At 41.0% G+C, this 17,112-nt stretch overlaps 1 protein-coding gene across 13 annotated transcripts in view; it reads left to right on the top strand.

The window, feature by feature from the left end:
• The window catches only part of LOC144537414 (partitioning defective 3 homolog), a 382,981-nt gene that overhangs the window by 206,521 nt on the left and 159,348 nt on the right, over positions 1-17,112 (top strand). For 11 of the 13 annotated variants that reach the window (XM_078281137.1, XM_078281130.1, XM_078281132.1 and 8 more), the window contains 2 exons: positions 7,631-7,819; positions 9,199-9,369. In XM_078281137.1, the coding sequence (XP_078137263.1) occupies positions 7,631-7,819; positions 9,199-9,369 (360 nt within the window). The remainder of the gene's footprint in view (positions 1-7,630; positions 7,820-9,198; positions 9,370-17,112) is intronic. The other 2 variants (XM_078281139.1, XM_078281128.1) reach the window with 1 other exon arrangement.

Here is a 17,112-nt window from a genome sequence, read left to right as displayed (position 1 = left end):
CAGCCACCTTTGGCAGGCACATCTGGCATTGCATGATGATACTATTGGCCCTCTTGAATTTAAATGAAAAACAGTCTAGTGACAATACGCGTCAGTGGGGGCGTAAACTGCGTAGCAGCTCGCTGGGAGGAGAACCGCCCGACGGGTCCATAGACAGATGTCTACTGATGCAGCTCGGGAGACGTGCTACGGAGTTGCAGGAAGTGGGGAGGGACAGTTAGTGGAAACAGGTCAGCGGACCGCTAACGTTAGACCCACCCATTCGTCACTGTAGTGGTTCCAGGCACTATTTATTTTTCTTCCTTTTGGTTTTTGTTAGTCTAAGGTTTTTTTTTTTACTCAGTAACGGATGGGATTTTGTAATGTAGCAAAATACAATACTTCACTCAAAACGTAAAATAAGTACATTTTAAATTACCGATTTTAAAAACTACTTGACAAATACACACCAAAACTACTCAATACACTAACGTGAGTAAATGTTTTCCGTTACTTTCCACCTCTGCACAGTACAGTACAGTACCATTCATGAATCCGCTGTTTTAAAGTTGGAAGACAAGAGCAAACTTATGAAGCTGTATTGATTTCCTCGCTGCCGAGATCCATTTACCGAGTCGGTAGAGGGGGAAATGAATTGATACAAGGCAAACAAAACATGATCCCTTGTCTTTGGAGGCAACTAAATGATGCACAGACCTGTTGAGTTAGAGCCAAGTTCACCCCTTCTCATTCTTCCATTTACTGCTCAACATGGAATTTAACTTTGTCATTCTTCCAGTCAGGGATAGTTTTGTTAAACGTTGTAAAGGTGGAACATGGAAAAACAACATCTAAGCCCAGAGCAAAGGCTCCATTATGTGAAGCTATCAAGAATCTCTGCAATGGATGCATCTTTAAGGTTACATAAGATGTTCTTTTTGCTTTTGTATGAAAAATTGAAATAATCTAAGAAATTAGATAAATTCATCCCATCCTTTTAACTTTCATCTGTGTCTCGGCTTACATGTGATTTCACTCCCTCCACTTATAAACACAAAGCAGAAGCATTAACCTTTGAAGGATTTAGGAGCGCAGCATTCCGATGATGATAAACCTTTTGGGTTATTCCACTGAAGGGGTGATAAACAGTGCTATCTTAAACTATCTACAGCCATGCCAAAAAATGACATCTTTGGTGTTAATATAATTAGATGTCAGTTAGAGTAATGCTCTTTCACAGTATGGATGATGTAATATGTTACAACTTTTGCTAATAAAATGCTAAAGACAGACTCTTTCTTGTCTGTCTTTTTAAGGAGTTTATTTATAGAACATCAGGTTCCTGAGCCAGATATTTTGCCTTAGTAAAACTTGGCAAACAACTCGAGGAGATGAGTCATTTCTTACCGGCAGAGCTAATAATTGAAGGTGCTGCAACCTTTCTGCAGATAGTCACACATCTTTGATAATTAATTCCCTACTGTACTCTATAATATAACTTAAAAACAAACCAGCTGCTAGAATATAATTGAGTCAGCAATTAGCAAATTGCTCTACTATTACAAATGTCTGGAAATAGCTCCCTGTTACTCTGTTAATGTGTTCTGAAAATACAGTTGGAGCTCAGGTGAAGTCAAATTACAGGAATTGATCTGAAGGCCTTTGAAAGGAGCAGTGCAGTGCTGTGGTTTTACAACCTGTAATCAGTGAGAGCATCTATGGATCTACAGAGCTCTTCAGAACAATTTGGCAGCAGAGGATGCATCTTAGAGGTCAATTTTTCTTTCACTTTATGACTTGAAATGTCTCTAAAATGACAGGGCATGGTGATCTGGTAGGTAAGGGCTCCAATGTGTTACCATGGCACCTAAAATCCTTTCCCCATCTCTAAAAAGCTTAGAGATACTTTATCCAAATTGTCCACTGAAAGCTTCATACAATTCATACTTTGCTCTTACTCCCTGACGTTTAGCAGACACTTTTCTCCTCAGTTCTTCCTCTCTGTTCTCTCCTTGCTTTTCTTCGTTTATCACTGACACTTGCTATTTCAAGAATGCGGATGATTCCTTCCTACAATATTCATTTGGCTACTATAGAATGGTTCTCTGATCAAAGTCCAGAGTTCAGAAACATGCTGTCATAATTAAAGTTAATGCTGCCAAGCGTGGTTGAAGACAATGCCAGACTGGTTAACGATTTCCGTGCGTGTCTCGTCGGCGCCACCTGTTTTCGTTTAGCACTTTTCAGCAGCTGTTTCCATAATTATGCTTGCTGTCAGTGCAGAGAACGGGAGGGTGCACAGCAGCATTGTGCTATAGCGATAAACAAGGTAGTTAAAGGCCACTTATGGCGACACAGTCACTCTCCCAAAGGGGATTCAGCGTCTGTTTCCAGAACACATAATGGGTTGAAGTGTGTATGTGCAGTTGGACATAGCAAAGCACTTTTTATCCACCATTAGCTTGAAATGAGAGGCATCTGCTTCATTATGTGCGTCTATACAGTGGTTCCACTGAAACGCCTTTTGCAGACACTTAGAAAGTCACCTTTTATTTTTTTTATGTTCTCTTTGATTAGATGTAATTGCCTTCTAAATCGCACACAGAAACATCTAGTGTCAAGCCAACTCTGTATATGAGCCTGTTTTGGTTGCTCACAGTGAGATCCCCATCTTGATAGCCAGTAGCCACATTGGATTTGCAGTGATGTAGATAGAGCTGGCCTCATATGCCCGCATAGAAACAGACTTTGTTCTGCCAATGAGCCCAATGAGCTTTTTCATTAGAAAATCCCCAAGGATAACAGTCCCAGTTTGTCAGCGCTGAGTCAAAATGTGCCCATTGAAGATGTAATGTTAGTTCAACACTTTACACTTAAAACCTGCTTCTGCCAGCTGCGCGCTTCATGCCCTTTAGTGTTAGGTAACAGCATCGCCTCCCAGGCCCTCATTGTACCTGAAAAGGGCTGAATTTGTTTTTAGGCTTAGGGGTATTTAATATTCGTTCCCAATGTCAGAAAATGTTGCCAGGAGAAACACCGCCAAAAGAAATTTGTGTTACAATACTTATCACGTGTGCACCACTTTTGCAATTACACCCATGGCTGATTTCTTTTAGCCATTTTAAATTAATTTCCAATGACCTTTATGTCGCCAAATTGGGCCAAGTGTGAAAAGAAGTTTCCAGCAGTGTTAATTGTTTTAGGCAGTGATGTGCAGAGAACTCAGAGTTATGTGTGAATAGAAGTAATTGTGATTCATTTGCACTCTCTGTTTCTCTCTCCCTTGTATCTCACGCTTGCTTTTTTTTTTCTGCTGCTCTGTTCCTCTGACACACACTTGCACACATCCAACACACCTTTCTTATTAGCACGTGACAAGTTAAGCGAGGTAGAAACAAAACAAAAGGCCTATTAAGCAGGCAGGGCTCCTTTGCTAGACTGATCCTCTCTCTGCCCTCTTCTGTTCACCTGCTTGGGTCTCGCTCAAATGCTGCCTCTATCGCCCTCCCCTGCCAGGACAATAGACTGTAATGAATGGGTGCTACCCCATCACAGTGTTAATTAATAAAGGACTTAGTCGTATAATGGAGTGTGACTGTATGTCAGACAGAGCAAAAAACAACATGGGCTTCTTTTGTGATGAGCTGGCCAAGTGGCCAGTCACTTGAGCCGTTTGAGATAATGATAATAATGATATTACAACCCCTCGTAACCACTTAAAATTGGTTTGGTATTAAGTCTTACCTCAATGATTGGTACCTGAGAACACTCACGCACCTTTTCTGCACCAGGCAACATTGCATATCTGCAGCTGGCCGCGGTATCTTTTGGAGTTGTTGTGACTTTAAAAAACTTAAAACATGTGATGCAACATCAACTGCACACTCTCTCGACCTCTTCTTTTCAAACAGTTAACAACATGTATTAATATAATGTGGTGTGGCCATGACAACAATTTTAAGACTGTAGAGACACTTGCAGAAAACAGGATGGTCCGCGGACAATTGTCAGCTTTGTTGTAGTAAGAACACATTTAAACACAGTTTAACAGTGCCTACATGTAAACACGTGTGTACATACTTGCCTACACAAGTGTGTGAACAAGAGTACTGAACAGCAGATGTATCAGCAGATATGTCTAAGTTTTACTGTCTGAACAGACACATCTGAATATGATTCTGTAGTTTGTTTTTGGAAATCTGACAGGCAACAATGTCATCTCAAAAGTGTGTTGTTAATGGACAAGGCCAATTGTGTTCAGAGTCAGGTATACTTTGTTCCTGGCTTTAGCAGCTATAGGGGTGGAGGTGATGGGGACATTCAATCATTATTATTAAGTAGTGATCTGAGGATGGTTAAGGAGATAATTTGGATTTAAAGGTTAAATGTGCCTTTATTGCCATTCACAAAGAAATAAAATTCATCATCTGCATTTAACCCATCCTATACCATGGGCCTACATAGGAGCAGTGAGCAGCCACAGGCCCCACAAGTCCTGACCTAACAAACCGGAGACTGGAGGAAACTCACACAAACATGGGGAGAACATGCAAACTCCACCGAGAAAGGCCCCGAGGGTCGCACCCAGAACTCAGCAGTGCCTACTTGCTGTGAAGCGACAGTGCTAACCACTGATCCACCTTGATGTGTCAATTCATCTTAGCAGAAGGTTTCCTGCTTGTGGACCGTACCTGAGATAATAATTTGATTTGAGACAAACATGTTGACACAAGATGTTGCAGTTATCAATTTGGGATTCTGGCTGATAACACAGACATATTTTAAATATATTTTTTTCCTGGTGCTTTTTGATTTAAGCATGCCCTAAAACACTAAAACCGTGTTTTTACATCAGTAGTCAGTTGTCAGTACTTGTATTTTCCCTGTCCCAGGTGCATAAACGGTGCTGAGCTTGGAACAATGAGGTGACTTTCTTTCTTCTCCTGTTCAGAGGTAGTTGAATCCAGCTCTGCCCGAGCTGAATCGGTGCAACGAGGCCTGTCAAGCAGCTTGACAAACTCATTCTTGGCTAGCGGCGCTTGTTCCTGTCTGATGAAAATGTTACACTGCTCCCTCATTCTCTGCCTCGGCCTGCTATTCCCAGAGCACAGCTCTGAGTGGGTGGTTATTCTGTCATCATTTTTGAAGAGAGCGCGCACACACACACACACACACACACACACACACAGGGTCGATCCAAAGTAATATTTTGATCCAATGTATTATTATGTTCAACTGCTAGGCTAAAAGCCTCTCCAGGGAGATAACTCATATCCCCTATTTATTTATTTATTTATTTATTTTATTTTGATAAAAACATCTTCATTAAAGATAAAGACTGACCCTGCCAATGACGCACAAGGCCATTCATCCACGAGCGTTCTTTTCAGGATGGAAGTTGTATGTTTGCGCTGCGTTCCTGTAGGGCCTGCATTTGAAACCAAAAGATCACATTCCACGAGTTGAGTTAAGGTTGCTTATTATTAATATTTTCAATTCAAAAGCTGTCAAGGCTTTCTTTGCTGACAACTGTGACTCGATGCCTTCACAAGCTCCAAACAAGAATGGGAAGTTAAACATTGTCGATGCATTATATTTACACCTGCACTGGATGTTTTTTTTTCTTGTCCCCTATCCGCTTCATCCGGCCGTCTGAGGGGAAGCAAAGTGATTTCTGTAATACAACCGGAAGTGTTGAAATGCAGCGTGATTAAATGGATTCCAGCGGTCTGAATTTACTGTGGGTCCAGTCCCGGACAAAGCCCAGTTGGCAAGTTGTACAGACAGGTGTACAGCCGTTTTGAAAGCAGGAGAAGAAAAGCAGAGAGAAAGAAAACGAGGCAGATAGGAGGGCTGTCTGGAGAATAGGGGCTCAGTCAGAGGGTGTTGAAAAGAGCCTCCACCTGAACGCACCGCTGCATCCTAATAACTTCTCAGCCTCCGAAAAAAACAAAAAAACACCTCTATCTTTCCCTTCTTTCCTCCGCTTCACTTTCTCCGAGCAGCTGTGAAGGGCACACACCTGGCTACCATCCATCTGGATGTGTGTGTGCACGCGTGTGTATTGATGTGAGTCTATTTAAAGAGGTCTTGCGGTGGGTTGCTGGGGTTGATTGCTCTCATTGCCAGTATTGTTCATGTGGATTTGGCTGCCATGGCAATAACCACGCACGGACAGTTCTATCTGGCCTGTGACAGCACTGCACTTAAGCTTCCTGTGGAGCGGGCTCAGGATAGGACAGTTGTCAGCTCTTATCTGCTGAACATAAATGTGTGTGAGGATAATAAAATGGCCAATAGCACAGGCTTGCACGTCGGAATGGGAGACGTGTTACCTCCTCTATGAAATATACAGAGAAAGAAGTAGTGTCTCATTTTCTTCTGTCAAACTGTGAGGGAAGAAAAACTGTGGCCTGAGATCAAAGCTTTTGGTTTCAGCACATTTACTCAGCTACGGTATGTTGACTATAGCTCAAAAACCTTCGGTAGACACTGAACCACTGAACTACTGAACTGAAATTATTCTAAAGCATCGCTAAATCTTTACCAGGTTTTCCTGTAGTCAACATAAGAAAGAAAGTGTTTTTCTCTATACCATTAGCTTTCGCTCACACCTCTTTTCCCCATCGGTACGGCTGCAAGCTTGAGGTAAACTACACAAAAACTTTGTCTTTGGTTATTTGTTTTTTTACAGATACTCTATGTTAGACCAGTGCAAATTGTCAGAAAAGAGACTGGAGTGGTTGTTTGATGGACTATTTTCCAGCTGATTTGATCATGCTGGGTGCCAGACACTTAACAGTTCTCTCTCGTACCTCTCTGTCAGCTGAAATGAACCGTTTTTTGTGTACCATGCATCAGGATCTGCAGAACCAACCCTGCAACAAAACGCTACTATGGTAATTGTCAACAAAAGGCCCGTGGATCGCACGGGGAAGGAGGGTCGGGTTCTTAACGTGTCACAAATTATCCTTCAAAGGGGTGTTGTTCAAAGGAAGCTTCTGTTGTTTGAGTACCAAATTGCTACCTGGCGCTTTCAAAGTTCTCCACTGTCCCCACTTTTCCTACACCAAGTTCATGATGGTGGAAAGGAGCGAATGAGCGCTTGGCTAGACAGTACGGCCAATTGAGGTTGACAGCCCTGAGATATGTGACATGCTTGCCATCCATTCGCTTTCTTCTCCTGCCCCCCTCATTTTTCCCCCTCTTTATCGTGTCTCCTGCCTGCTATCCATTTTCTTGTCATTCGCCATCTCTGTTCTTTCCGCTAGTCTGTTATCTATTTTATTTTTATTTTATTCTTTTGGTTTTTTTTGTCTTTTCACCAAAGTTAAAATTAGATACTTCACACAGAAATGTAAACATTGCATTTGGGCTCAACAACAGTTTGCCAACTTTTGTTTGGTAGGTTGTGTCATCAGCCCAAAAGACTCCGAGCTGTGTGCAGATGTTTTGTGCCCTTTCAGTTTCACTTTAGAAAAAAAAGTTTATTAGCACATCAGCAGTGCCTCAGCAATGACAAATATTTACTTCAAATCTTATTTTTTAAAGAAACTTACTCACTCTCTGTCTCTCTCTCTCTCTCTCTCTCTCTCTCTCTCTCTCTCTCTCTCTCTTTCTCTCTCTCTCGCTCTCTCCTTAATACCCCCAGCAGCCAGAGGAAGATGACATGGTGTTAACCGCTGACGGAACACAAGAGTTCCTGACCTTTGAGATCCCTCTGAATGACTCAGGCTCAGCGGGCCTGGGGGTTAGCGTCAAGGGTAACCGCTCCAAGGAGAACCACGCTGACTTGGGCATCTTTGTGAAATCCATTATTAATGGAGGTGCTGCTAGCAAGGCAAGTAACTACTCCCACCCACTTTCATTTATTGTCTTTGCTGTATTTTGATGACCTAAATGTAGATACAAAGATGAGGTGGACAGGACTACCATGCTGCATGGATACAAAGTCCTTGTCATTGTGATTTTGAGGTGGTCACTTGATGTTAATGCTGTTAATGCTGTCAATGCTGTTATGCTGTTTGTAACAAAGTACATTTACTCAAGTACTGTACTTACAGCTTTAGTGCGTAACTTTTTTATAATAATGAACATCCGTTACATTCACGCTGTTGCCAAATGAGTTGCTACAAAGCTAAGACTATCAGCTCCAGACAACTCTCTCCGTATCTCTCAGTATGGCCATGTTTAGAAAATGATGTCATTCAGCGACTTTCGTGTGCAGAAAATTGAGTGAAGATAATTTTCTCTTCTAAAGAGTCCATCATGTTTTTTTAATCCTCCGTGTCCTCCTTGGTTGCAAGCAACTGCGTGGAGGAGGTGCGCGATCACGGAAGGCTTGTATCATGTGGATGCGCAGACAGTGTTGTTGTCATTCATTTGAATTCCTCATGGGGGAGACAGAAATTACGCACTATAGCTTTAAGTACAAATTTGAGGTACTTGTACTTTATTTGAGTCTTTTCTTTTCATTCCATTTTTTACTTCTTCACTACATTTCGGAGAGAAATATTTCCCCACTACATTAATCTGACAGCTCTAGTTACTAGTTACTTTACAAATTAAGATTTTTGCACACAAAACACGTGATCTGATGTTGTATAATAAATTAAACTACCTAACAATATAAAGGCCTACAAGTCCAGCTGAAATGATTTGACTATTAAACACTTAGTTGATTGACAGAACTGTTTTGGATCATTTCCAGTTTAAAATTTTAGGATTTTTCTGCATTGAATACTTTTACTTTTAATACTTTAAGTATTATACTATATATATACTTACATTTTCAATGCAGGACTTTTACTTGTAACAGAGTATTTTTACAGTGTGGTATTAGTAAGTAAAGGGTCTGAATACTTCTTCTACCACTGTTACATGGCATAAATACCATGTTGTAAATAGTTTGCTTGGGGCAACAATGTTCTTAAATAATTTATTATTCCCATGGACTGTTAAATTTAAGTGTTCATAAATATCAGTGGTTTGTAACATTGTTTAGACATTAAAATGTTTTCCAGATAAAATGACTAAGGAAACAAGATTATGATCTTGTTGGGACTTTGTGGGAGAAAGGGAACACGTGATCCCTGAAATCGTGTCTCTGAATGCACATGTTGGTCCTGTTCAAATCTTATGATGACAGTACTCATTAGATAGTACTTTAGCAATGTTATGACTCAGACCTAACTTTTCTCTGATTGCGTTTGTCTGCAGGATGGCCGTCTACGAGTCAACGACCAGCTCATTGCAGTCAATGGGGAGTCATTGCATGGGATGACCAACCAGGACGCCATGGAAACGCTGCGCACATCCATGTCGGTAGAGGGCAACAAGCGAGGGATGATTCAGCTCATTGTGGCTCGGCAGGTGTCCAAAAACAATGAGGTAGCCTAACAGTCAGGAAGGAGTCACACTGTTGTGCGAGAGACGGAGGAGTCAGATTGAATTGGTCTGCCTTTTGAATATTTCTTTAATCTGATATTGTAATTAGTGTGAGCTTTCATAACTCCAAGATGGAGTGTCCGTTTCAGTTCCCACATTCTGTATAAGGCACAACATGTATACACAAACAGACATGCATGCTCTAATTCAAATCCTGTCTGTGGACAAGTGGAAGAGATATTAAATGAAAAAGAGGCATAGCTTCATTTCAACTGCACTGAATGATAAACGAGAGTGGCTTTCCTCTAGCTCGCCACAGGCCCTAATCTATTCCCCATAGGTTTTTGTTGCTTTGAGATAGCTAGAGGAGGACCTTTATGAAGCAACCACACCACCATGCAAATCTTCAAACAGTCCCATTTCCTGTGTGAGATAGGTGATACCGTCTCACTCCATTTCCCTCCATTCTCTGTGTGATTTTCTTTGCCCACGGTGGGCCTTGATATGATATCTAAGAAGCACTTCACTGAGTTATGATTGACAGGCCCGCAGAATAACACTGTAGGATAGGCAGATAAAGGAATATGTATTGCGGCTAGGTGGACATTTGCCATTAGGCAACAGGCAAGGATATTGAGGCGAGGGGATTTACATACACTTCATGAAATGGCCATTGTGATACTGAACTAATACCAGCCTACCTTTTCTTTAAGAGAATCTGTATTCTTTCACACACTGGAGTAAAAACCAACATGAATGGAAACATTATTTAGCTCAATGTCAAATGCTAAGCACAGTGTGACTGTATTTCAGAATTGTGGATTCATGTGAGAATACAACACTCACGCATGTTCACTCACCCTGCAGCCAAAGATTGTAGATCAGGTTTGATTAGTGTTGCTGTGACCCTAATTGGAGCCTGTGTCCCGTGGCTGTGTGTCAGTTTGGAGTATCATGCTGAGCTCCAGTCCCCCTCTCCCCCCTCCCCCCCCTCTGTCCTTCACCTTCCCTACACGCCCTCCTTCTTCGAGAGCTCTGTCTCTCTCTCTCTACTCACCACACATCACCGCCTGCGCATGTTTTGTTTTTTTTCTCGTTTTAATGTCAGTTTTCACCTATTTACCCATTTATCTATTAACAGGAAGCAGCAAGTTGAATGGGAAATGTGGAAACTCTGAGAAACACAACATGTTTGAACTAAACATTAAAATGCATTAGCATCAGCACTGTGTGAAAAAGACACAGCTACATCATTCATTTGACTCACTCCAGCAAAACTAACACTGCGTTGAACTATTTAGTTATTGCTCAACCTTTGCTGCAATTAAATGTGATTTCACCCTCATGGTTAGATTACCTTTTAAGATAACCATATTTCTACTGTTTACCTCATAGTTGTCGTGATAAAAGATAAATGAGTTGCTGCAGTGGTATTTTTTCAGTACTGTAAAAAAAGGAAAACTGATAATGTACAATCCTTGTTGAGTGAACATGTTTAAAAACTAGCTCACGTAAAATGGAATCAATACAACAACAATCCATCTTACTTTAAGTTGTAACATTTTTACATTGCCCTCTGTAGCACAAAATGACAAGATGAAAGAGTTCAATGTGTTGTATTAGCCTTGTAACTAGTTATAAAGACACAATCCAAAAATATTTAGCCGTATGGTGTTAATTAAGCTATTGCGTATACATTTGAATGTTTTTGTGTTGATTTAGATTTTTATCCATGCTACCAGCACAATTCTATAGATTGCAATAGGTGGTTGTTCCACTAGTCCAGCCAGGAATATCTCAATAATTATTGGGTGGATTGCCATGACATCATGTACAGACATGCATGATACCCAGAGGATGAAGCTTTCCGACTTTCCTGATCCCCTGACACCCCTAGTGCCACCATAAGGCTGACATAGAGGGGTTTGAGTGAAATGTCTCAAAAACTGAGTTGCTGCAGTGGTATTTTTTCAGTACTGTAAAAATCCTTTCTTATACTATTATAAACCGCTGTGCAATCTTTTTTTCATCTTACAACCCTTGAAATTAATGAATCTATTACTCCAACTGAATGTTTTGTATTTCATCGTTTTAGCGGTACCTGAAGCACATTGCCCCCACCAACGCTGCCCCATGCATTTTTTTAAACACCAGGCTTTTTTCGGTCTACACAGCTTTCTCTTTTCTTTCTGCCCCTCCCCTATCCAAACTACGGGAGAGGACACGTGTCCCTCCGGGGATAGCTCAGCCCCAAGGTTCAGTGCGTTCTATCACTTCGGTCCAGTCACTCTACTGTCCTCTTTAATCCCTCACCAGCAGGTAGACAGACTGACACTGAGCAGAAAGTTAAGGTCACAAACACATTTTCAGAAACAGCAAAAATATGTTTTTTTTTATTGTTATACTATCACTTTGTAGGTGGAAGGATGATGATCTGACATTAAAGTTTATTACACTTTTGATCTATTTAGATAAACAATTTAGAAGGACATTTTGACAAGTGCGTATATAACTTGACATTTACTGTAATATCAGTTGCGGTGATATACTAATGATGTTGCAGAGAAAGATGTTGCAAAAAGTGTGTAAAACAAAAGGAGAAAGGGATTTAGATTATTTCTATTGATCTCCTATTACAGGCCACCCTACACTGTTTTCAGGGGGCTTAGTGGTTTGAAAAGGTACCGTGATGATTGAGGAGGAGATTTTAATATACTCAGAGTAGAAAAGATATGATTGTAAATGAAGAATTTAAGGTGAGTTGCAAACCTCAAATAAGAAAAGCAGAAGTTAAATGTCGACACAGACTCCCGGCAGTTACAAACCCCCCCCCGCTCTGCTGTGTTGGCCATGCAGACATGTGGGGAGCCAGCACCAGTTTGCCACTGTCACCCAGCCGAATGGGAGTGAGCACTGGAGGCCACCATGGAAATGAATCAGATCCATCACTGTCTGCAGGGGAGAGGAGCTGAACAGCACAGCTTAATGCATCGTGAAGGGGGGGTGGGCTTCGATGGGTGCAGAGTATCCAGGCCACCCCACTCCCTGAAAATTGCATTGATTTTATCATGTCTTGGTCCTGTATGCTAAAATATGATCAACTTTTCTTTGCAGAGAGCATTGTAATGTTTTCTTGGTAGGTTAAGCTGGCTCGTTTCGGTGGGTGTTTGCAAAACCAAAACCACAGACGAGTCACTGATCGGGCATCCATTTTCTACTATGTGATGTAACTGAAAATGTGACAGCAGAAAATACACTGTGATACAAACATGAAACACGTTAATGTAAATATAAAATGCATCATGTGACACTCTCATTGTGTGTCAGGACTGTGTGACCGCTCAGAGTAGCCTCTCCACAAGCAGGCACACAAATAATAATATACTTATAATCCCAACAAAACACACACACACACACACACACACACACACACACACACACACACACACACACACACACAATTCGACATATTGCCCAAGGTCTCCCAGAAGCCCATTTGCTTTCAGCAGGACTTCCAGGCATATCCTCTCAGAGGCGAAAGCAAGTGTTTCAATAGGCTGGTTCATACGGCTGATGATTACGCTCATGTCTGATGTGGAGTACCTGGTCTATTTTTACTGCCATTAAAGCAGTGGCAATGAGTGGCCTTTGCCTTGGATTAAAATTAGATTTATTTCCCCGACCTTGGAACAAAGAAAAAAATACTTCAGCGTGATTAAGGATGTATTCAAGTCTAAAAAAGCAGTGTCCCCCGCTGTATGAGGATTATTTTTTTATGTAACACAAAACCGGAAGGTCCCTATTAGCCTAATTGAAAATCTGTGGTGTGTATGTGTGGACCCTTATTTCTCCTATCCAAGCCTACAAAAAAAAAATACAAGTCTCAATTTTTGGAGGAAAACTCTTAGTCAACCAGGTCACAGGATAGCAGTGAGTCGAAGAAGCAGTAAGTTAAAAGCAACAAGATCAAAGTCAGACGAGCTGATGAAGCTTCTTAAATACAGTAAGTAACAACGTGTCCTCAGTCGGTTTTGCCTACTTTTGAAAACCAGCCCTATTACCAATGCATTTGATGTGCAATCAGACAGAAAACAAAGGTAGACAGAAAAAGTGTAATAACATTTCCAATATGCTCATTACACACACAAGCACAGATACCCACACACACTCTCTATATCCATTCTACACACTCTGTACTGGAACAATTACTTTTCCCTCTGTTCTGGTTCCACAGATAGCTCGTGTATGAAAAAGTACCATTCTGCCCCAGATAGTCAAGTGATATGATTGGTCACTGGCAATTTGTTTGAAGCATTGTAATTGCATGGCTGCTTCAGAGGCTGGTTAATTTCTTCCTTCTGTATCTGAGTTCTATTAATATATCGTCACATGTGTTTAAGCAATTACATTTATGAAAAGTCATTTTAATTCAATTTTTTTAACGGCCACACTTCCTGAACGTTCTTCATCTTCCGCGTTTTTAGTGCAAAGTCTGATCATCGAGTCACAAACCCAAAGTCCTGTGACTGACTCAAATGCAGCTCTGTTACAGTAGTTTTGTTTTCAGCTTTCTACCTTCCATTGTTTTTAGTTTCTTAAAGATCTACACACATGTATTCAATAATTTGGACACTTAAGACTTTATTTGAATCTTAGGTCTTTAGCTCAGTAGTTGATCAGCTGCCTTTATCTCTAAAGGCTCTCTGCCTTTATCTGTGGCTAAATCTGTTATATCTGTGAATCATTATATGGACAGAACAAAGAAGTCCGCTTCTTCTTAACTAATTTATATACAAAGAGGATTATTAGAAAAATAAAATAGCAGCTTTTCTGTGAGATTTTAAAGCTATAGTGCGTAGTTTCTGTCGCCACCATTAGGAATTCTAAGCAATGACAACACCACTGTTGATGCAGCCACATGATACAAGCCTTCCGTGATCGCGCACAGCCCCCACCCCTCCTCCACACAGTTGCTAGTAGCCAAGGAGGACACGGAGGATTTAAAAAAACATGATGGACTCTTCAGAAGAGGTCATTATCTTCATTATCTTGAGTTTCTGCGCGAAATTCGCCGGACGCCACAATCTTCTGAACATACTGAGAAATCCAGAGAGAGTTGTGTGGAGCGGATAGTCTTAATTAGCTTTGTAGCAACTCATTTGACAATTGGTCTGAATGTAACGGACGTTACCCACTAAAGCTTTAAGTTATAAGCATAAACACACACACACACACACACACACCGTCTCTCCCTTTTATCCTGTTTATGAACTTTCTCTCAGTGGTGGATGTTTGTTTCTGTCTATTGCGACAGCAATTCAGTTCAGGACACTACTAAGATATTTATCACACCAGCATCTAAAAGCAGACAGGTATTTATTTCTCTGATTTGAAATTCATCAACTGACGTACGCATACGCCTCTCTGTGCATTTGCAGTGTTATTTATGACGAAGATCTCCAGCAGACATCGACTATTTCTGACAGACTGGATGTCTTGCGGTTTTATTTCTTTTTTTGCTCTTCTTGACAGCGCTACAGCAACTTGCCAATGAAGCACTGAATTAATCGGAGCAACAAAAACACAAGTCCACCAAGATGCTTCACCAGAAAACCTTTCTCATATTCCCTGTCTGTGTGTGAGATACTACACATCTACAGATTGAGTTGAATTTCACAGTCTATTTTTGCTTTGTGGTGCTTCGCCATAGAGTTCTTATGATAATTCATGAGACGAAGCTTCTGCCTAAGGACCGCAGTGCTATCACTTCAGTCCTTCGCTTTAGATATTTCTTAACTTTCACTTTCTTTTTGTGCTTGTCTCAGCACAGCTTTCCGTCAAGACCGCCTCAAGACATAAATGTAAAGCTTTTATGTAAAGCAGCACCCCTCTTTTGACCACTTGAAAGACTTTCCAGTCCAGCAACCACAATTATGTAAATACCATGTGGGACAAGAAACCACCGCAAAGATGCCCAGTGCATTTAGTCACCTGAGAAACCTAGTGCTGGTTTCATGTTTTCTCATTTCCTTAAGCCACTGACATAGTACCACATTTGTAGAAATGTCGACACCTCAACAAATTAACTAGTGATGCTGACATTTACTACACTGCTGTGGTTTTGATATGCATGACAGCTAATTAACGGCAATGCTTTCAATTGAAGGAATGTGACAGGCTCATAACAGCATGATGCATAAGGATGTCAGGACAGCATGAATAGTAATTGTATGTAATCTTGCCTCAGGCCAGATTACATACAACAGTAAGTGGGATAAAATTAATGCTATTTACATATGCTAGCGTTTTACAAGAAAAAAGCTTAAATGACCTCTTCTAAAACTGTTTATTGTTTTATCTGATACCATACTTTTCTATTTCACAACTAACCATTAGGGAACATGGTCAGGCTGAAACACTGCTTTATTTATTGATGAGAAGCAGAACGGGGCAAAGGAGAAAGATCAAAGCAACATGTTATTGCCTGCGTTCACCTTAGTATTGTTGCATCATAGAAGCTTGCAGACATAGTAGATAAGTTCACTCTGGGAAGAGAGTGGATATAACAGCTTATTCGGTATATAAAAGGGCACTGAAAGAGTCTCCTCAACATGCCAATAGCCCTGTTTGTAATCCATTCCAAAAGCGTTGCTTGTTAGTCACAAGAGAACGTTTATGCAAAGAGACAAGTGGGAAGGAAGTGGCTGGCCCTGACAAAAGATGCTCACTTGGATGAGAGAGAGGCTGATCGATAGAGCCTTGAGAGAGCTATCAATCAGAGCCCTGGCCTAGTAAATTATGGTTTTATTAGTATTGAGCTGACCACTGCTGGGATGGACCTTAAAACATTGAGATGCTGGCCCACATTAGAACTAAGAGACAGGGAGGGAAATCTGTGTCGACCTTGCCCCCCTTACTTAATATGGAGTGATTGAAGTCCAGTTAGATCATGACTTGTAGGGACTACAGCTTCAATGCTGTCAAAGCAAATAGCAGTGATTCATGGGAAGAGGATAGAGCGTGGGCACAAAGCGGTGCACTCTGGGAAATGCAGTTTGCAATGAAGTGGTGACTAAATTGAGGAAAGTAGATCGCAGAGCAGCAGAAATGCAATTCCAGCGCTGCTGGGCCCTCATTCCCAGCTGGCTCTCTGAGGACTAACTCAGTTAGGAGCAGCAGGGGAAACTCGATAGGACCAATTGAGAAAATAATATATTGAATCTGGTGGTTGAGTGGGCTGCTTGGGCACTGTGGAGGACTGCCGAAGTGAAGTGTCTGATAAAAACCCAAGTGTTTTTTAAGCAAAATACACACGTGTATGTGAATACACACACGTGCACATGTACACACTCACACACACACACACACACACACACACACACACACACACACACACACACATTCCTTTTAATTCCTTTTAATTCCTTTCACTTCGCAGCATAGTACATGCTGTGTTCACTTGTTAACTGTTTATAATACTATTGCTCTGTGCTTGAACTTGGCTAATATGAACAGACGACTCAACTCTAGACAGGTTGCAACCAGAAAGACAGATGCCTACTGAAGAGAGAAAAGGAAAACTGATAATGTACAATCCTTGTTGAGTGAACATGTTTAAAAACTAGCTCACGTAAAATGGAATCAATACAACAACAATCCATCTTACTTTAAGTTGTAACATTTTTACATTGCCCTCTGTAGCACAAAATGACAAGATGAAAGAGTTCAATGTGTTGTATTAGCCTT

Source organism: Sander vitreus, chromosome 22 (assembly GCF_031162955.1).
Source record: "Sander vitreus isolate 19-12246 chromosome 22, sanVit1, whole genome shotgun sequence".
NCBI classification, from domain to species: domain Eukaryota; kingdom Metazoa; phylum Chordata; class Actinopteri; order Perciformes; family Percidae; genus Sander; species Sander vitreus.
Note: the sequence above shows the minus strand (reverse complement) of the source record. Positions and strands in the feature narration are given on the sequence as shown.